Source organism: Lutra lutra, chromosome 17 (genome assembly GCF_902655055.1).
Source record: "Lutra lutra chromosome 17, mLutLut1.2, whole genome shotgun sequence".
Classification (NCBI taxonomy): domain Eukaryota; kingdom Metazoa; phylum Chordata; class Mammalia; order Carnivora; family Mustelidae; genus Lutra; species Lutra lutra.
In genome coordinates, this window is record NC_062294.1 from 6,855,848 (window position 1) to 6,877,396 (window position 21,549).

The 21,549-nt window shown below is 48.8% G+C and overlaps 1 protein-coding gene and 1 long non-coding RNA gene across 2 annotated transcripts in view; one reads left to right on the plus strand and one right to left on the minus strand.

Moving 5' to 3' along the window:
- Positions 1-21,549, minus strand: part of LOC125088691 (uncharacterized) — a 119,783-nt gene that overhangs the window by 46,017 nt on the left and 52,217 nt on the right. Inside the window, exons 6-7 of the long non-coding RNA XR_007123755.1 lie at positions 19,838-19,916; positions 18,371-18,563 (exon numbers count right to left, since the gene is read on the minus strand). This is a non-coding gene — a long non-coding RNA (uncharacterized LOC125088691). The remainder of the gene's footprint in view (positions 1-18,370; positions 18,564-19,837; positions 19,917-21,549) is intronic.
- The window catches only part of LOC125088689 (polycystic kidney disease protein 1-like 2), a 92,834-nt gene that overhangs the window by 36,921 nt on the left and 34,364 nt on the right, over positions 1-21,549 (plus strand). Inside the window, exons 14-26 of the mRNA XM_047709991.1 lie at positions 297-473; positions 996-1,141; positions 1,777-1,971; positions 2,436-2,440; positions 4,703-4,829; positions 6,582-6,767; positions 8,334-8,458; positions 9,472-9,598; positions 10,261-10,392; positions 13,252-13,474; positions 14,057-14,250; positions 18,318-18,548; positions 20,537-20,638. Coding sequence (XP_047565947.1) covers positions 297-473; positions 996-1,141; positions 1,777-1,971; positions 2,436-2,440; positions 4,703-4,829; positions 6,582-6,767; positions 8,334-8,458; positions 9,472-9,598; positions 10,261-10,392; positions 13,252-13,474; positions 14,057-14,250; positions 18,318-18,548; positions 20,537-20,638 — 1,970 coding nt within the window. The remainder of the gene's footprint in view (positions 1-296; positions 474-995; positions 1,142-1,776; positions 1,972-2,435; positions 2,441-4,702; positions 4,830-6,581; positions 6,768-8,333; positions 8,459-9,471; positions 9,599-10,260; positions 10,393-13,251; positions 13,475-14,056; positions 14,251-18,317; positions 18,549-20,536; positions 20,639-21,549) is intronic.

A 21,549-nucleotide genomic window follows, 5' to 3' on the forward strand; every position in this document is an offset into this window, starting at 1 on the left:
AAAAAATATGTATGTATGTGTGTATATGTATCTATATATATATATATCAGCCCTGTTTTACAGATGAAGGACTGACTTTCAAAATGTGAGGCCCCAGGATACCCTGCATCAGGGAGAGCTGTGAGATATGCAGATTTCTGGGCCTCAGCCCAGAACCTCCAGAGAGGTCTGAGGATCGAGGTCAGGACACGGGCCTGGGACTCTGCATGCTTAACAAGCTCCCAGGGCAATCCTGAAGCCTGGTGGTCTGTGTGACCCACAGAACCCCTCAAGCACCCTCCGTCTTCACTCCCCAGCAGTAACCAGGCATGCCCACGGAGAGGACACCCATGTGATCAGCTCTCTGCCTCCCCCTGCGGTGCCCACGTGCACCATCACCCCGGAGGAGGGTACCATTCTGACCAGCTTCACCATCTTCTGCAATACATCTTCGGACCTGGGTCCCCTGGAGTACTGCTTCTGCCTGGAGTCAGGTACCGGCCCAGGGCTCCTGCTCTCACTTCAGCTACTAGGCTCCACTCTCCTAGAACAGGGAGCTGCAAAAAGTGTTTTCCATGTGTGAGAGAGGTTTACAGAATAAAGAAGCGCCTACACCTTAACCCCAGCCCCAGGCACACTGACCCAGCCACACACCTGCAGGGAGGGGGTGCTATTTTTAAGGTCTCCTCCTCCCCTCTTCCTCTTCCTCCTCCTTTTTGTAATTTGGTTTACCTTTAACTTTTTTTAAGCCTGTGAAGAGGGAAACAATTTTTGAAATTTTTTATGGATTCCAGTAAACTTATTCCAAAGTCCTAACAGCATGTGATTATTGAGGGAGGCCAGTGGATCAGTATAGGTGGCTGTCTTCTCTTTGAAAGCATGGAGTCCCTGAGTGCCTGCCATGCCTTCATGAGCTGTGGGTTTTGTGTCCTTGTCAGCACGCTCTACCTTGGTGGGTTTCCAGTCTCCCTGGGGCCTGGGAATACCCCCCTAACTGTTCAGTTTCCATTTACCAGGTTCCTGTCTACACTGTGGCCCTGAGCCTGCACTCCCGTCTGTTTATTTGCCACTTGGGAAAGTAAACAATGACTTCATGCTGACAGTGGTCATTTCTGTCTCCAGTCTCGCAGGGGACAAAGAGCAGGCCCACGCAGTGGTGAAGGTGGGTGGTGGCAGCCTTTTGTTTCTTCACTGAGAAAACTTGTTGACCCAACTTAACCTCACCAAGTTGGTGACCAGATTGAAGAGAGCCAAGGGCATGACCAGATGAGTCACTGATTCATTCCTTCCTTCAACTAGTATTTTCAGAGCACCTGCTATGTACCAGGCCCTGGGCATACAGCTGTGAACAAAACAGTCATGGTCTCTACCTTTGCAGATCCTACATCTCAGTGGCCAGAACAGGGCTAGGGCCCTGGATGAGATAGGCGTGCCATCAGAGTCTAGGGGAAGGAGGACCCGAATCAGCCATAATGGGTATAAGGCTGAGGCTGGATAAAATCGGGGTAAATTTGAAGGGTGAGGGGCCAGGTGGAACAAGGAAGGGATTGGGGGCACGACGAGGTGCGTGGTGAGGGTAGAGCAGTGACTTGCCCCAGGCTTGCTTTCAGTGGCTGTTGGCTGCCTGCCTCCAGTGAGCCCAGCTGCCCTCAGCCTCAGGAGAGACTCCGCACCAGGTACAAAGCCTTCCAGCCTTGCTCTGGTTTGCCTCGAGAGACTTCAGGCTCCAGGTTTTGGAAAAGAACTGGTAAGCTGAGGTCTTCCGTGCACTGAATGTGCTTCTGGTTTCCCTGTTAGGTGGGACTTGGAGACACCCGTGTTGAGAACGGGGCATTCCAGGCTGCAGTGCTGGAGAACATCACCGCCACTCTGCAAAGCGAGTGGGACCCTGAGCGGCTCTTCCAGCTGGCCAGAGCCGTGTCATCCGTGCTAGACCAGGAGTGCCAGGGGCAGGGCTGCAGGTGGCTGCTGAACATGGATATCAGACAGAAGGTGCTCAAGATGGACCTCTTTCATGCTGTCCGCTGGGCCCCGGGGTCTGTACACAGCCATTCAGGGTGAGGAGTGGAATTCACAGAGCTGGGAAGCCTCAGTATCTGCCGAGTTGATGCCTGTTGACATCAGCTCCCTCTCTGGTCCTTTCGCAGTTAAGTGACCTAAAATGATGGAAACCTGTTTGCCCTGCTCTGCCTCATGGAGTCAAAGGCTTCTATGGCAGGAGAGAATTTAAGAGTATTGCTCCAGGCCTTCCTGTCAAAGACGACAAATCTGAGGCTAGAGGAGAAATGTGGCCTGGCCTCACTCATATAGTTAACGGTCTGGAGTTAGACCCTGAAGGTCATCTCACCTCTGCCACTTGCCATCTGTACTGTCACGGGCTGGTAAATGAACTTCTCTAAGCCTTAATTTCCCCATCTGGAAAATGGGGGATAATAAATAGTATTTTTCCTCATAAGGTTAGGTCAAGCCATTTGAAATTACTGACATTCAACCAGTTTTAATCCACAGAGCGGCCATCTCATATGTTACAAGCTGACAGGACAATAGCTATTGCAGAGCAGACGATGACTTCCACTCCTGGTATCTGCTGTATGAATATGTGTGGGTGCAGGTGTACACACGTGTGCACGTGCACGCACACACACACACACACACACACACACAGCATCACATATACCTGCTGGGCATGGAGAAGAAAAGAAAGACTTCTCTGGTCCCCTGAAGGGTTGGCATGAAAGTACTTAGCATGGTGCAGGACATGTGGGAAGTGGTAGCTGTCATAGTAATTTCTTAGAGATAAATAACTGACATTTACTGAGCACCTACTATATCCTGCCAGCCCCAAGAGCTTCAGGGATATATAATTCTCACTAAAACCCTACAAGGTAAATGGTGAGATCCCCATCTATGTTACAGCAGAGGAAATAGGGCAAGAGAATTTTAAAAAGTCTGCCCAGGCCAACATTTCTAGGAAGGTGGTGAAGATGAGTTTCCGACCCAGATTGGCTCTTGCCCTGTCTACCTCCTGCACTCCTACACCTCTCACCCCTACCCTTGTTTTACATTAGCCCCTCTGTACACCCCCACACATTCCTGGTTCTCAGTCTGGGTTGCATTCACTCTGAGCATTACCTATGGCAGACTTCCATCTGGATGTCCTGCGGTCCCTGAGCCTACAGATTATGCAGCCTGACCCAAGGTCTCCCCATGAAATACTGGGGTCCTGGCAGGAGGCAGGTATAAAATACTAATGGAAGCACTAAGAAGAATTTAAGAAGGGCTCTGTTGATAAAAATTGGAGTTCAGCCTGAAGTGACCAGAATCTAGAGGGGGCAACTGCATGGTAGGGGTTCCCTGGTGGAAGCAATGGCTTCTGAAGAATGAGGCAGTTGACCGACCAGTGGCCCAGGCACCAGGAGAATAGCTTCTAGCTCTCTCTCTTCCTGCCCTCTCATCTCCCACTGAATGAGCGCACTGGCCAGAGAGGCAGGAGCCAGTAGCATCTCCACAGAAGCTGCCTCCAGGGCAGTGATGAAGGAGGGAGGGAAGAACTGAAGAGGCAAACACAATTTCTCCTACCAGAACATTCTGACCAGAGTCCCCTCATATGCTGGCCTATTCTCTCCTCCATCCAAGCCAGAGCCTGTTTGCACCCTGAGCTAACAGCAGACACACCCGAACCCTGCAGGTCCAGGAAGGGCGGTCAGACAGGTAGGCTGAGTGAGCAGGCCGGGGAAGGGGGACGGTTCCCTCAGATCTGTGCTGTGCCAAATGGTCGCCACTCGCCACATCTAGGAACTTACATCTGAACTAAACATTAAACATTAAACTGAAATAAAGTTTAAAATTCAGCTCTCCAGTTGTACTGGCCACATTCCATGGGCTCAAAAGTCACATGTGCAGAGAGAGGACCCTTTCGTCGCTGGGGAAAGTCCTCCCTGGCAGTGCTAAAATTACATTCTTAGTTTTTCTCTGCGGCTGCCAAGGCCAGCCCCCAGCCAGGCCCTCTTAGGGCTCTGTGGCTTAGAAAGCACAGTCCCCAGACGCCTCTGTGCTCCTCTCCATCTTCAAAGCCAGCAGCTCAGCATCTTCAGACCCTTCCCCATTCCTTCCTCCTCTCTCCAAGGCCTCCTCCCTCCCCTCCCCCAGCTTACCCTCCTCACTCCCCTTCCCTTCCTCCTCCAGCCTCTTCTTCACCTCTGCCTCCACCCACACATCTTCTCTGACTCTGATCATCCTACCTCCCTCTTACAAAGACCCTTGTGGTTACATTGGTCCCACCTGGTTCATCCAGATCCACTCCCATCTCAGAACCCTTAACTTAATTAAAATTCCAAAACAGGGGCACTTAGCTAGCTCAGTAGGAGGAGCATGCGACTCTTGATCTCAGGGTCATGAGTTCAAGCCCCACGTTTCAGAGTAGAGAATACATAAAAAACAAACAGAAAACTCCAAAACAATTTGATAAAGTGTCTTTTGCCCTATGAGGTGACATACTGGCGTGTTTCAGGGATTAGGATGTGGACATCTTTGGGAGGCCATTACTCTGCACACCACACATCCTACAAAGCAAACAGAGGTCTCTTGGCTTTGGAAAAGCTTTTGGAAAACCCCAGATGAGCCTGGTCCTTTGCCCTGACTCCAGATCTTTCTGAAATGGTTTCATCAAGCCACTGGAATTACATCTGCTCTCCCCATCTTCCTCCCTCTGCATCACGGTCAGAGAGCATGTGCTGGGGTCACTGTCTGCGGTCCCTCCCACCCTGGGGGACATACACAGGATACAAAGCTTGGCCCAGGTGCTAAGAGAGGTGACCCACCCCACTGAGGAGCTCACGCCCAAGGCCCAGGTAAGTGAGGCCCATCTGCTGTCTCAGGCCAAGTCATGCAACACACTCCTCCTCAGTGTGTAAATGACAACTCATCCCAGGTCGAAGGTCCCTTAATCACAGGGTCAGCGAGGCTTCCACCTTCTTGTTTCTAAGGGTCCTGCATGGGTGGTGCCAAGGGAGGGATGATGTCCTCCTGCAGCCCCTATATCTCATTCTGGATGTCATAGCCTGTGTACTCATATACCCCACTCCCTCACCTGCCAGTGGCACCTCAAAGGAGTAGCTGACTCTAATCACTGAGTGACATTTAAGTGTGTGCCCAGATGCTGCTGCTAACCTGCCCATGTTCCCCGTTTCATACGTACCCATGTTCCCCAGTACATATCAGACTGATGTCCAGCTGCCAGGTCCTGCCTTTCTTTCTTCTACGACCCTGACTCACCAGTCACTCTGCCAGCCCACATCTTAAATTCGTGGCTCAGGCTCAGCTTCTTGGAGGACTCAAATTAAATCACCATGCTCCCAGTGTTATTGTAGCTAAAGGTTAAGAAAAAAGAAGCCCTAAGTCAGTAACAGGGGAGACCTTACCCTGGCTCTGTTCCACCTATTGTCAGGAGGTTGTGCCTCTCAGATTCTCCATCCTGAGGCCAGCAAGGCTGACCTTTATTTCTGGGGCCATGACACTGTTAATGTCACACTTGCCACTGACACACCCATTTGCTCATCCATCCATTCCACGTGCATACATCTGTTCAGCGCCTGTGTACACCCGTACACCCGTTCCTCCACCCTTCCATTTACTTGTCTGTGCATGAATTTACTCATTCACTCAACAAATGCTTCCTGATTGCCTAGTATATACCAGGTACTGGGCACACACTGTGCATCAAGAATTCAGCAAGTATATGCTGAGTGCTGTGAAGTGTGTAAGCCTGACAATTCAAAGACCTGTACCCCTGGGGCACATAATACATTATACGTTAATAAAAATAATTAATAAAAAAAAGTTTTAAAAAGTCACATTATAAAAAAGAATGCCTGGGGGCGCCTGGGTGTGTTAAAGCGTGGGTTAAAGCCTCTGCTTTTGGCTCAGGTCATGATCCCAGGATCCTGGGATCGAGCCCTGCATTGGGCTCTCTGCTCCGCAGGGAGCCTGCTTCCTCCTCTCTCTCTGCCTGCCTTTCTGCCTGTTTGTGATCCCTGTCTAATAAATAAATAAAATCTTAAAAAAAAAAAAAAAGGAATGACTGTAAAGCAGATCCCAATGAAAATATTTATTTTAGTTAAAAAAAAAATTCAGCAAGTAACGCAGACATAGTCTCTGCCCTCACGGCTCTTTCAGGGTACTGGGGCAGCAAGACTTTATACGGTTTCACAAATACAGACAGAATTACAAAACTGGAATAAGCGTCTTGTCCATCCATCCTTCCATCTATCCATCTGCCACCCACACCCCCATCCATCCATCCATTCTTCCACCCATCTCCTCAGTTAGTGAATGTTTACTGCTACGTGCTAGGCATTGTGCAGGGCACTCTGGAAAGCCTCCGAGATGGACGAGGCTACTCTCCTGAATAGCACATTGTAGGGAAGGAGAACCTGACCTCAAGTCAGTGACACAGGCAGCCTGTGCAATGGGCCCAGATTTCCCCTAGTTTGTCCCCCGACCTTGCTCCCCTCTCTTGCAGCCCTTGTCCTTTGAATGGTGCAGGGGATGGTCTATCAGGCAGGGGCTCATGCTGCCTTTCCTTCTCCTTTGGGTGAACCCAGCGGGAGGCCATCTGGGCTCTGCAGCATGCCAGTGAAGCCCTGTTGGCAGTGAGTTCCAAGGTCCAGCCTGAAGACCAGAGGCGCCAGGTGGCCACCAAGGACCTGTTTCAGGCCGTGGGGAGTGTGCTGGAAGCCTCCCTGAGCTTCCAGAGACCAGAAGAGCCTGCAGAGGCCAAGGGCAGCCAGGTAGGTGTCTCAGCCCAGAGGCAGAGGACATGCCCACATGCTACCCAGCTACCATATGCGCAGCTCACACCAGCCTTTCTAGATGGATCTTTCTCCTCATCTTGCAGATAAGGAAACTGAGGCTCAGAGGTTAAAGTCCTCTCTGGGGAGCTGGGAGAAAACTTACAGAGACCAGAGCTTCTGGGAGGCAGAGCAAAGGCTCTGGAGTGAGGCAGCCTAACTTCTCATCCTGCCTCCATTGCTTTCAAACCTTGAGACTTGGGCAGGGTACAGAACTTCCCTCAGTCTCACCCCTTATCCGTAAATTGAGGCATTCCACCTCATCCCAGATAAACTGCCAACTGGAGAGATCACATGCCTAGCCCACAGAGAATGTTTTTAGAAGAGAGGCAGCCCGTAGAGTGAGAATAGATGAGCCACAGTCTCGTGCAGCCCCAGCACTCCTCACGGGGTGCAGCAGGGGGAAGGCCTCCTAGGACGGCATCATGATGGAGCAGGACAACCTTTTCTTGCTGCTCCGGAGTCCTTTACCATGTGGGGAACACACACACACAGTCACACTCACACACTTAAACCCATGCACTCACACATATCCACAGACACTAACACATTCACTCACACTCATACACCCTTACAAGCTTTCACTTATACTCCCACACATGCCCTGAAGCACACAGTCTTGCACACACTCACAGAGATGCACATTTATCTCATATCTTCACAATGGCCACACAGCCACACACACTCACACGAACAGACTCACATATGTAAGTCAAAATACAAAAGCACATACACTCATTTATGTTCGAACACTTACACTCACACACACCCTCAAACCCACATTCACATTCAGACACACAATCACACACTTAAAACACGCAGATACTCACTGATACAAGATTCCTTATTTTCACAGGTCACCCTCAAACATGCACGTACTCACATTCACTCAATCACACACACACAATCTATGCGGACATCCAGCCCGTCTCAGATACTCACACCAGCCTTGGCTGTGGCGAGGCTGCAGCCTCATCTGGGGGTCTGGGTGTAGTGAGGAGCAGTCCGGGTGACCCTTGAAATGGCTCTGCCGGTGGTTTTCTATCTGCCACAAATAAGACCTGGGTTGTGGGTGGCTGTCAGGGCCAAAGAGAGCAGCACAGAGGCACACAGTGAGATAACTCAGCACAGACTCGGGAGCCAGAGGCCTGGTTGCCTGTGAGTCCTGGAACTTGCCTTTATCAACATGTGACCTCCGCAAGTCACTTAACCTTTGTGTGCCTTTATTTTCCCATCTGCCAGATGGATATAGTGATAGCACTCACCTCCCAGAGTTGTTCTGAAGGTGAAAAGGGATTCACATTCCAAAAGGTGTTGGAACCTTCATAAATGCTTATTTTTCACTCCCCACAGAGCCTGGCACTCAGTAAACAGCAGTGCTATCCCTTCCTCTCTCCTCTGCCCTGTCCCCGTCTCTGCTGAAGGTCCCACACTAACATGGTGACAGTAAACAAAGGTGGCATACAGAGACAGGTCTCCAGCAGTATCCCCTGCTTTCTTTTCCAGATGGCCTCCATTTCCCAGCTGCTCAGAGTTGTGGAGCATGTGCAGGATGCCCTCCTTCTGGGGACACTGCCTGGGGGCCTCCCAATCACTCTGGCCAACCCCTCCATCTCCATATACACAAAGAGGTAACCAGCTGCACTGAGGTTCCCAAGAAAGCTTGTCTCCTGACCTGGCTCGGTCCACACCCACATCCCAAGACGTTGTGACGAGCAGAGCCCAGAAGACCAGCCTTGGAAGTGGGAGATGTGAGGGGAGCTGGAAGTGGGAGGGCTTTTCACTGAGAGAAGGTCTGGGTGTTTGCACAGCGTAGGAAGGGAGCTGGTGAGTGCCAAGTCCCATCTTGGAGCCACCCACAAATCCTGAAAGATGGGTCATGTTGGAGCCATGCAGGGAGGGAGGCCGAATGAAGGGGGTCTGCCCATTTTTAACTACGTTCCCGGTGCGCCTGGCCAAGCCCATTGTTCCACAGAGCTGTGGGGATTCAAGATGCTCTGGCCTTGGCAATCCTTTTTTGGAGTGCCTCTCACTATGCCCTCCAGAACCTGAGGATACCCCACCCTGCATGCCTCCCCCTGATAAGCAGGGGCAGGCACTCCTGGGACCCCTGCAGTGAGCACCCTTCTATGACTCCTTGTGCCAGGGTTACCCTCTTGGGGGCCAGGGATAGTTTCCCAAAGAAGCATTCTGATCAGAGCTAGGGTCTGAGATAGGTCCCCAATCTACTCAGATGTACAACAGCAAAGGCCAGAGAAGATGGGTCTAGAAGCCCATGACGTCAGAATCAAGTAGGTAGAAGGGATAAGCCTGGAGAAATGTACACATCAAAGCTCATTTATTCATCCAACAAAGTATGTGCTGACCACCATTACATGACAGGTGCTCTTCTGGGCATTGGGGGCACAGCAGTAAACAAAGCTGGCTAACGCCCTGTCCTCATAGAGCCTCCAGCCGGTGCTGGGGGTGTCAGCTGCCTCTCCTGCGGCTCCTACTGACGCAAACACACAGAATCATCTAAAGGGACTGAAACAGAGCCACCCACTCCGATAGCAATGCCAGGGTTCCCTGCAGTGCAGGATATTTTCCTCTGACAATGGCTTTCTTCTCTCTCTCGGCACCTCTGTTCTCACCCTGTGGCCAGAATACAGCCCAGGAGTTGGCGAGGCTCCTCTGTGCACACTGCAGCTGCCAGCTCTGCAACCTTTATCCTGCCTGCTGCCTCCTACCTTGGCTCCATGGAGGAGAGCCCAGAGCCTGTGGACATCAGGGTAACAACAGTAATAACCTCTTTGGGAGCAGCCCTCTACAGATAATATGGCACTTTCACATGAGTTTGCTCAGTTTTGTTAACAACCCTGTCCGTTCCGTAGTATTACTATACCCATTTTACAGATGAGGTTCAGTGACTCACCCAAGGCCACAAGCAAAGTGACAGAGCTGGGATGCAGATTCAGGCCTTCTGATACCCAAGTCCATCCTTCTTCCACTGCACTGTGGAATTTCTCCAGCAGCCTTGGTTCAATTAGTTACTGGAAATAAAGCTCTTCAGACTTCATTCCATAAGCAAGAAATGGAAAACCCAGTGGTCCTTTTGCTCCCAAGTGAGGGCACATCGGACTGTGATCCTTGAGTCCCAGAGAAGGCAGATTAAGTATCTCTCTCCTAGGAAATTGTTGCCTTTGCCAAGAAGAAAGGGTTGGAGAGCTTCATGGTCCATTGGCTGCACAGCTCCCTAGGTCTGAGTGGGTCCTCAGCCCTGAAGGGCAGACACACACCAGGAAGGCCAGACACAGCTAATAGCAGTGTCCCTCACTCACCCCATTGGGTCACTTGTCTGTTCTATCTTAGGAAATCTTATCATTCACATAAGGACGTGTTCACCTTCCAGCCCTTGGGGGCCTTGGCCAGCACTCCTTGTTCTTGGTTTCAGGTGATGAGTTTCCCAAAGAGCCCCTTCCTGGCCCAGAGTCACTTTGATGTCAGTGGAACTGTTGGTGGCCTCTGCCTGACCAGCCCTAGTGGACATCTCATACCCATGAAGAATCTGTCGGAGAATATCGAGGTAGAAGTTGGGGGTGCTGTCAGAAGTCCATGTCACTTCTGTTTTCTTCTTCAACTTGGTTGGGACCAGAAGTTAATTAAAGAGGAGAATCATTAAGAATGGTCATTACGTTATGTGACACACTGTATTTTAACTTCAAACTATAAATGTATATCATTGTCAATCTTTGGATGTACGATCAAAACGTTTCTTTAAATCTGTCGATTGGAATTTTAATCATCTTCATTATACAAACCACCCTTAAAAGACAGCCTCTAAAATGCCAGATTTTCTTTAAAATGAAGCAAAAACATAAAGCACACCATGGTGCGACAGGAGTTCAGATTCTTTTGAGATTTTAGTGAGTTTTTTTAATCTTCCAGTTTCCTCACCAATGACCACTAACAATGTTTAGGGATTCATCTTTCCTATGTCTTCTCAAAGCATTCGACTTAAGTTCTTATGCAAATAATTCTTTTCACACTACTAATCTGCCACTCTCTGTCACTCTGTGAAATGTATCTAAAATTGACCTTTACAAGCACAAGTACAATGGACATAAGCAGCTTTGGGATCAAACACGAGTGCTTGTTGGTGAGTGCACACCTCGGCTGGCAGGAGAGAGCTGCCATGGGCTGGGTTCTCTGGAAGCAGGTGCTGAGGAAGAGCTTGGGGTGCTAGATGTTTGCTAGAAACAGTAAACAACACTGGCAGTGAAGAGGGAGGAAGGACAGCAGGACTGGGCAGAAGAGGCCAAACTGCAATCCAGACCTCACAAAGACCCAGTCAACCCAGAGGGGAGTGCTGTAGTAACTATTAGCTATCAGGCCTGTATTAATCAGCCTTTTTATTTTTTGTAACTTTTGATATTTTGATATCTTAAAAATCTTGCTGCTAAGAAAGAAACTGGCCCCTACCAAGGCCAGCCCATCCTTTCAGATAGCAAAGGTCTTTGCCAGGGCACGCCTTTCATATGCAGACTAACTAATCCCAAGCCCATACTCTCAACCAGCCCCTTTATCTGACTCTCACACACCAAGGCAATATTTCCCATCCTAAACCATCCTGAGGCCATGTTCCAAGTGACCAGAGACCATCCTTATACTCCCAACACTGCCAAAATTATTCAAATGGGTTTACTCTGCCCTGCCTTGCCTTTCCCGTGGAGAATCCAATAACAGCCCTGACATGAGCGTTCCCCTGGGACTGCTCCTGCCCCCTAACCAGGTACTTCTCCTCTGGCCCTGCATGGCGTTGTGGTCTCCTCCTCTCAGGAAATGTAAGTAATAAATTCTTCTTTCAGTGGCATTGGCCCCTCCATGTCGTCACTCAGACATCTCCATAAATTTAAATCCCACGGGTACAAATGAGAAAAGTGTCCCAAAGCGGGCCAGTATGTCAGGGCCTTGTGCCTTCTTCTTGACCACTGGATACAGATGGCCCCAGGGAGGGTGTGCCTCAGACAAGCTAGGTCTCTGCTGTCGGGGCTGACTCTTAAGGAACTGCCAGCTGGAGCCTGTCTGTTGACCACACTCCCTGTGACTGTGTAGCAGGTCCTTCCTGGAAGTGGAAGCAGGGTGGACTGTGCCCATGTCTAACACAGAAGGCCACCAGGAGTAAAGAGTGCACAGTAGGCATCAATCAGTCTATTTTAAAAAGGGAACACAGAGCATCAGCTAATCTGGAAAGCTAATTAAATAGAGAATGGTTAGGAGAACTTCTAATGTAGGAGTAATAGCAGAATAGTAACAGCTGCTAATTTTTTAGTCTTACTGTGTATCTGGCACTTGGCTAAGTATTTTGTATGTGATATCATTTTCTTTAAAGATTTTTATTTATTTGACAGACAGATCACAAGTAGGCAGAGAGGCAGGCAGAGAGAGAGAGGAGGAGGAGGCGGGCTCCCCGCCGAGCAGAGAGCCAGATGTGAGGCTAGATCCCAGGACCCTGGGATCATGACATGAGCCGAAGGCAGAGGCTTTAACCACTGAGCCACCCAGGTGCCCCGTGATATCATTTTTAATACCGTCAATGAGTGTATGTGTTCTATTCATGACAAGGAAACTGAGGCTCACAGGGGCTTGTTAATTGGCCAGATGTCCCAGGGCTCACATAGGAGAGAGCTGAGATCCCAAAAGAGCTCTCCACCTCTGGGGCCTGTGCTTCTAACACTTTACTTGCTTGACACTGTCATCAACATGACTGCTAGTTCACAAAGCACCTTTGAGCAAACTAGAAGTCTCCCCTCTTTCTGTGCAGATGCAGCCCCAAGCCATGGTACATAGCGTGGTAGGTGAATAATAGCACCTCCAAGGATGTCCGTATTCTCATCCCCGAGCCCATGGATTTGCTACCTGACATGGCCAAAAGGACTTTGCAGGTGTGATTAAGGATCTTGAGATAGATGATCCTGGATGATCTAGGCAGGCCCAATGTCATCATGGGTGCTCACAAGAGACAGACAGAGGAAGAGTTAACTACAGATGAGAAAAGGCTGATTTGATGACAAAAGCAAGAGGTTGGGTGATGTGAGGAGGGGCCATGAGCCAAAGGACATGGGCCCCTCCAGAGACTGGAAAAGGCAAGGAAGGGATTCTTCCCTAGAACGTCCAAACAGCATAAGCCTGCCAACATCAGCCCCTGTGAAACTGATTTTGGACTTCAGCCTCCAGAACTGTAAGATAGCAAATCAGTGGTGTTGTAAGCCACCAAGTTTGGGGTCATTACTTAAGCAGCCCCGGGAAACTAACAGAATGCGCACAGCACAGAGTGGGTCTCAGTTCCCCAGGTGCTCCCCCTGCCCTGCTCTGTCCAGCAGCCCTGAAGCTCACTGGCATTCTCAGCCCCGCACACCCCTGATTTGATAGTTTTTGATAACAGATCCTACTGCCAAGGCTTTCGGAAGGACACGGTGAGCCAACTGTGTTAAACCTGACCAGTCCTGAAGCTTTGTGGGTGAACCTGACTTCAGATGGGGCAGCTTTGGGGATCCAACTGCACTGGAGACCTGATATCCCACTCATACTCAACCTGGGCTACGGCTACCACCCCAATGAGACCAGCTATGACGCCAGAGCTCAACTTCCACCAGTGGCTACTACAGGTATTCCAACAACTGGGCCAGCTTCTTGAGCTTCCTAGGGAATGGGGAGAGGGTGACCAACTTAAAACATGAGAATCAGAAACCATAGAGAAAAAGAAAGACGATTTGTTACATTCAGTGCTGGTATTTTTGGTGTTATTACTGCTACTATTGTTGTCATTATGATTTTGGGGGCAACATTAAGTGAGCACGTACTACATGCCCTGAAGAAACTGACAAGCACTTATAGAACCAACCTCATAATCCTCATTACAATCCTTGGGATGGGCACTATGGACATTTCCTCTTGCCAGATAAGAACAGAGAGGTTAAATAACCGATACAAACTCACACAGCCAAGAAGAGGCAGAGTGAGAATTTGAGCCCTCATCTATCTGACTTGGCAGGTGTGCTCTGCACACTGACCTGGGAGTGCCTCCGCTCCTCTGCTCCCAAGTCTTGGTGGGGAGAGGGATTTCCTAGGACATCAGAGAGACCGTCAAGATCAGCTTCCCTGCCAGGTCACCTTTGTTCCTCTCTTCCATGCCATTAGCCCCAGTCACCGTGAGGCTTCAGGTTGGTCTGGATCCCTCTTTTTTTCAGATGGGCAGTCCACGTGGATCCTGAACCCAGAGGACCTGCATTTTGGAGAAGGTGTCTACTATCTGACCATTGTCCCCGAGTCTGACCTGGAGCTGACCACTGGCAGGGACCTCACAGTTGGCATTACCACCTTCCTGTCCCACTGTGTGTTCTGGGATGAGGTCCAGGGGACTTGGGACAACTCTGGGTGCCAGGTAAGGAAAGGACACAAAGGAGAAGATAGAGCAGCTTTTTTGGGTCCCCAGCTCATTTAGGGTCCCCTTTTATTGCCTCTGGTGGCCATTTTGCACCCCTCCAGCAATGTCTTTGTCTATGCTATCCCCTGTGCCCAGAATGCCCCTCCTCCCCAATCTAGTTAACTCCACCTTCAGATCCTGCCACAAGTGTCACTTCCTTGAGGAAAGTGTTACCCTGGCTAAGTCAGATTCCCCACTATAAGCTCTCCTGGTACAAACATCCACTCCTCCATAGCACTAAACACAGCACTATTCATTTCATATCTACTCAGGAGGCCACTGAGACCATGTTTGTTCCCTCAGTGCACCGGGAACCCCACAACTCAGGAACGGTGTGCTCGCCATTGGGAACAAATGACCATGAAACAAATGGAAAAATAACTGGGAATCCCTGCTGACTCTGGGCTTCTGGGGAGCCAGGGTGTCCTCTCCAGGGAAGTAAACTCAGAGCTGAGCCCTTTATTCTATGCCAGGTGCTGTGTTCTATGCTTTACTTGCATTACCTCATGAGATCTCCACAATAATCTCTAAGATGGTATAAGTTCTACATTCTACAGGTGGTAAAACAAAGGCTCAGGAAAGTCAACACATTTACCCCAAATCCCTTGCCTAGCAGGTGGGAGAGTTGGGACTCAAACCCAAGTCTGTCTGTCTGTCTCCAGAGCTCCAGGCACTGTCTCACCAAATCCCGGGATAGCATATGGCTCTATTAATTGCGATCAGATTCCTCTCAGGTCAGCTCAGCTCAGCTCTACCCATGACATGTCCAGACGCTGGCTTAGAGGCCATCAGAGACCATCTCTGGGGCATTAGTGTTCCTCTTCCCCCTTCCATGACCCTCAAATGCTGTTCTCTCCGCCGGGGACAACCTACCCTGCCCAGAAAACTCCTATTCACTCTTTGATCTCCCACTCTAATGCCACCTACTCAGAGCCTCCAGACATCGGGGGTCTCCCTCTGCTGGATTTCCACAGCACTTCACACTGTCCCCAAGAACAGTAACTTCTGCATCTAGCTGAAATTTATCACACATCTGTCTCCATCTACTAGACCATAAATACCTTCTTCCATTTATTCAAAAAATATTCACATGTGCGAGGCAGTGGCAATATAATGGTTAGAAAAACCAGTGAGCTTCCGGTCTGGCAGGGAGCATGGCCAAGAAGCAAATGGCACACATGATCAAATGACAATGATCACAAGTCGTGTAAGAAGCCAGGCCCCAGGAGAGCTACAAAAGGGGACTCAGAACCAAGCCCCTTTGGGGTTTGATTCTGCCATAGCTTCAGCTTCCTTGTCAACTCCTGCCCTGGCTTCTGTCCACCACACAGAGCTCCCCAAGTGCCTATTAGTGCATTGGGTGCCTGGGTGGCTCAGTGGGTTAAGCCTCTGCCTTCAGTTCAGGTCATGATCTCAGGGTCCTGGGATTAAGTCCCGCATCTGGCTCTGGCTCTCTGTTCGGCAGGGAGCCTGCTTCCTCCTCTCTCTCTCTTTCTGCCTGCCTCTATGCCTACTTCTGATCTCTCTGTGTCAAATAAATTAAAAATTTTAAAAAATTAAAAATTAAAAAAATATTGTTTAAAAAAAAAAAAGACATGGGTGCATTAACATGTCCAAGAAACAGCATGTTCCCCACACTTGCAATAGAGGCCTTTGTACATCATTAACAAGACACTGGATGTGCTGCAACCTTCCAGAGCCTTTACTCCCAGCTGCTGTCTGATGCCCACGCTGCTGGCCTGGTATGTCCTACAAGGCTGTCCTCGGAGACCCGATGTTCAGAAAGGGGGATGGTTCAGCAGCTGGGGGCATGGGCTCTGCCATCAGACAGACTGGGTCTCATCACATTTCATCAGTATTAGCCAGATGACCTTGGATAAGTCACTGGACCTCTCTCAGCATTCCCATCTGAAAATGGGGATAAAGGGTGGCTACCACTTACAGTTGGGTCAGGGACTAGACGAGACAGGCAGAGAAAGTAGTTAGTGTGGTGCCTGGCCCACAGTAAGTGCTCAGCATAAAGTGATTGCTATGTTGAACAATCTGAACATAGAGAAGACAAAACTACATATAAAATGGAAATCAGGGAAATAATGAACATGGGATTTGGGTGGTGGCTAGGAGGGGGAAGCATGAGGACAGACTGAAGGAGGACCATTTAGCTAGGTGTAAGTTATTGGAACGTTTCTAGCTTTTGAATAGATAGGGGGTTTTCAGGTCCTTATTATGTTATTGAAATATACACCTACTAATACTAGCATACATGAATATGGGAACATGTCATAGACCAAAAGTTATATGAATCCAACAATGTGTACTTGATGCTCATTATACAGATGAAGATACGGATACAGATATAGATATAGATATATAAAGATCACTGAGGAACCATAAATAAGTAAATGGGATCATCAAGTTTGGGTGGAGAAGAGCACCAAATTCTAAACGGCCGAAGAAAGCTCCAAATCTATCGTCTATAGGACCTTCTCAGACGGTAAAGGCAGAATTACTGCTTATATATTTTCTCAAAGATACTAAAGGTACCATTACTGTCACAAGAGAATGAGCAGATTAATTCCCAGTGTTCGAGAGTCTCTCATGCTGGAAGGGTTGGGAAAGCCCAAAGATGCAAACATGTGGGCATAAAATGCCTGGTCCCTGGGTTCACAGCACTGACGTGGGTTTCTTCTCTGAAACCAGCTCCACCCCTCCAGGTGTGCCAGATGTTCCCATAAGCCCCACAGCTGCATGGCAAATGCTGACCAGGAATGGGAAATGGAAAAACAATGAAGCAAATAAGGAACTAAAATCTGGGCGCCTGGGTGGCTCAGTGGGTTAAGCCGCTGCCTTCGGCTCAGGTCATGATCTCAGGGTCCTGGGATCGAGTCCCGCATCGGGCTCTCTGCTCAGCAGGGAGCCTGCAAAAAAAAAAAAAAAAAAAGGAACTAAAATCTATCAATAAACAGTTGGGCATCTGTAGTGCAAAATTTAAAAAGGGCTTCATTCCTGGGATCACCTAGGACCTCGCCCTAGACACAGCTGGGTGGTATGTGCTGTGATGGTCACATTCCCAGGGCCCCCTGACTCCCCATCTTGTGCAGATGGGTGAAGCCTGAGGACACCTAGAGTGGTACTGCTCAAAGAATGAGCCCAGGATAGGGGCCCCCGGTGTGTAGATCTAAGGGGTGAAATTTAGAGAATGCTTTCTTGGTGCTGACACACCAACTTAGGACTTAAACATCTGTCCTTCCCATTTCTTTTTTTTTTTTTTTAAAGATTTTATTTATTTATTTGACAGAGAGAGATCACAAGCAGGCAGAGAGGCAGGCAGAGAGAGAGGAGGAAGCAGGCTCCCTGCTGAGCAGAGAGCCCGATGCAGGGCTCGATCCCAGGACCCTGAGATCATGACCTGAGCCGAAGGCAGCGGCTTAACCCACTGAGCCACCCAGGCGCCCCCACCCCCATTTCATTTCTTTACATGATTCCCCCAACCTCAGTTTTTTGTGTTTTTTTTGTGAGATGACCAATCATCCTAGTGTGGCTGACACTGGGGGCCTCTTAGGACCCAGGACTTTCATGTTTAGAAGAAGGAAAGTTCCTGGGGAACTGAGATGATCTGATTACCCCAGATTTCCTCTCAGCATCCGGCCTGTTGCCTGGCCTAGAATTAGCACTCGACATGTGTATCTGTCCAGTGAGTAAGCATCAGGCAGAGAATGTACTGGAATGATATGTACAAAGTTGTGATAATGGCTGCTCATGGAGGGTGGGGGGCAGAGGGAACTTCAACTTCACCCATATAAGTTCTTTAAAAGGGTAGAGAAGACTGGCCCACTGAGAATGATGGGTGTAAATTGCTACAGATAATATTCTCAGCATTTTAAAATTTTTAGTTAAATAAAAAAGCTCAAGGGAATCCTACAGCTGGTCTCCCCAGTGCCCCCTCACAGCAGTGTCCACCTCCCTGGGCTGGAGCATGCCAAAGATATGCTGGCATCCCCACCAGGGCCTCTTTGGGGTTGCAGGTGGGGCCACGGACCACCCACTCCCAGACACACTGCCTCTGCAACCACCTCACCTTCTTTGGAAGCACGTTCCTGGTGATGCCCAATGCCATTGACGTCTGCCAGACCGCCGAGCTCTTTGCCACCTTCGAGGACAACCCTGTGGTTGTGACCACCGTGGGCTGCCTCTGTGTGGCCTACGTGCTGGTGGTGATCTGGGCAAGGAGGAAGGACGCTCAGGATCAGGCCAAGGTGAGGCTGCATGACCTTAGGAAGGGGAGGAAGAAGCAGGGTGTTCCCTTCAGAATCTCTGGGGATGGAGCCCAGCTGGGGAGCAAAAGGGCTAGCAAACCCATGTTGTCCCATGCAAGCCAGTTTGCCAGCCTCAAATGTAAAATGGCGTTTCTTATCAAACTGTCCGGAGGATTCTGTTACTGACCATTCATTGAGGTTTTACTATATGCCAGGGATTATCCCATTTAATGCTCCCCCACAGTTCTAAGAAGAAGATACTGTGTTGAGAGTCCCCAAGACCATCCTCAAGTTCAATGATTTGCTGGAAGGACTCAGAAAAGCTGTTATACTCATGATTATGGTTTATTACAGTGAACAATGCAGGTTATACTCAGCAAAGGGAAGGGTCCAGGAGAGATCCAGCAAGAGCTTCCAGCTGCACTCTCCCAGTGGGATTGTATGGACAGACTTCATTCTCCTAGCAATGGCGTGTGACAGGACAGACGAGCTGCCAACAGGGGAAGCTCAGCTGAGCCCTGGTGCCCAGGGTTTAAGTGGGGGTCAGTCATATACATTTGGACTGCTCACATGACTCAGTTTGGTTAAGCAAACCACTGACCATCACCACCACCACTCAGACGTCAGACTGTTTCAGCATGGCCCAAAGCCCTCACATTGTTAGCAGAGACTACATGGTGTGGGCCAAGGTATTCAAAGACACACTTATCATGCAGGATATTCTAAGGACATAGAGGTTATCTTTCCGGAGCTGCCCAAGAGCCAGGGCTTTCTTTGAAATGTGGAGAGTTTGGATAGCCCAGGCCTTCTGAGACCCCCACCCCCATTTACTGCAGAGTAAAAGAGACCAAAAATCTTCCTACAGAGTAAAAGAGACCAAAGACCAGAGAGGGCAAGTAACTGGTCCAAAGCCACCTCCTTGAGGCCAGAATTCAAACCCAGACCTACCTGATGATAAGACAGGTCTCAGGATAGAAGTGAGTTCAAACAACAAATTGCCAACAACAAAATTCTGATTATTTTTCTAATATAGGCACCATGTCTGACATTTAGTAAGCCTTCAATAAAATGTTGTGTGTTTTGAGTAACAGTGTACCTTGTGCTCACCAACAAATGCAAGAATGCACTGTCCCAGAGCTCTGAAACATTCTCCATTTCCTACCCTCCCCCGACACAGCAACACCTCCCAGGATGTTAACATGGCATGAACCTTAGTAGTAGTTGCAACATTTATACTGCTGTCTTCAATCCACTCAAGGGATTAAACATTCCTACTTTAAGTGCCTTACCTGTAGGCTGGTTCCCAAAAAGCAGACTCTGCCATGGAGTTGAGCATTCAGTGTTGCACAAAGTGCTTGGGATCAGCCCCTGGAAAGGGAGGGAAGGACACAAGATGAGCAGAGAGAGAATCTGAACTGGGAACTCCAGAGACGCCCTGAGTTGGGTTAAGATGCCCACATCTTGTTACCACCCAGACACCACATCAATCTGCCATTGTGTGTCAGCCTCTCCAGGAGAGCATAGAGGTGGCTCTTGCATGCCTGACATCTGGGGGAACAACCCCTCCATTGGCAGGAGATCTGGGCGGCTCATCAGCCTAGAGAGTCTGGCTTTGTTTTGTTCTGCTGCTAAATCACCCTTACGTTCACTCGCTTTAGATTCCCTTGGAGTCCCAGTCTGGTCACCAGTGTTATAAATTCCCCATAAACAGAATTTGTATCATTCACCAGATCAAACATTGAACGAAGTCTCAGCTTAATGCCAAGTTCATTTCCAGTTTGACTATTTTGAGATTTATTTAATATTAGATGCATTTTGTACTTTTTCAAAAAGTTTTTTATTTTACTTGTTCTCACCTAATGGAATGAATAAATAACGTACATAATTTTGCTCTATCCCTTTGTCACGAATGACCAGTCCCCTCTTAACTGTCGTGCAGTGGATGAACCCCCTGAACAGGGCCCTCCTAATGCCATCCTTCTGTCCAGGTGAAGGTCACAGTGCTGGAGGACAATGATCCCTTTGCCCAGTACCACTACCTGGTGACAGTCTATACTGGACACCGGAGAGGGGCAGCTACTTCCTCCAAGGTACGTGACCATGTAAGTTGATCAGTATGTCCCACCTGCAAAGCACTAGCTGGTCCACTGTTGAGTTGCCTTAGCACAGTGGATTTAGTGTTGTAAAGTGTTGTCTTTTTTTCTTTTTGTTTTTTTTTTTTTTAAAGGAAAGAATCTTTTGCCAAACAAAACATCCCCTCCAAGTCCCAATATTTAAAAAGATAAAGGAGAATAGGTTAAGGAATAGTTGGGGTCTAGCACCGTGCCACCGGTCATCTCCCTTATCCCTACCAAAGAATAACTCAGTTAGCTGGTAACCTGCATAAAAATTTGCTCACATAGGAAGAACAGTCAGTAAACTGCTATCAATGAATAGAGAGGAAACAGAATTTTTAAGAGAGAAGGGAGAAAGGAAAGAAAGAAAATATGCGTACCGTTTGAAAGCAATGAGTCTTGAGTTACATTTTCCTAGGCAAACTGATTAGCTGGCATCTAGCTGAGAGGTCAGGCTGAGCCATCTCTCCTTCAGCGGGCTGACTAGAAGTAGTGGAGAAACTAGTTCACTTGCTTATAAATTCTCTGAGGTTCTTGAGCATTTAGCTGTGGAACATATAGCAGGCTATCTCTGTAACGTCTCACCATCCTTAGTTAAGTCTGGCCGGTGCCACATCACTCGTCAGAATATACTGTCCTCTGCAGCAGCTTTCAAGTTTCCTTTACTAAAACTGAGGGCCTCGTGGAACACAGCTGGAGAACCACTGGCGCTGTGTATACTAACCTGGAGAAAGCTCTATTTTTTTTTTAATAACAGTAAGATTCATTAGAGTGGAGCATTTGTCTTTTTACTTTTTAAATCCTATTTTTATTTACGTACTTATCTTACTTTTATTTTAAAAATTGTTTTATTTTGATTTATTGCTGTGTCTAGGGCCCTCAACCAG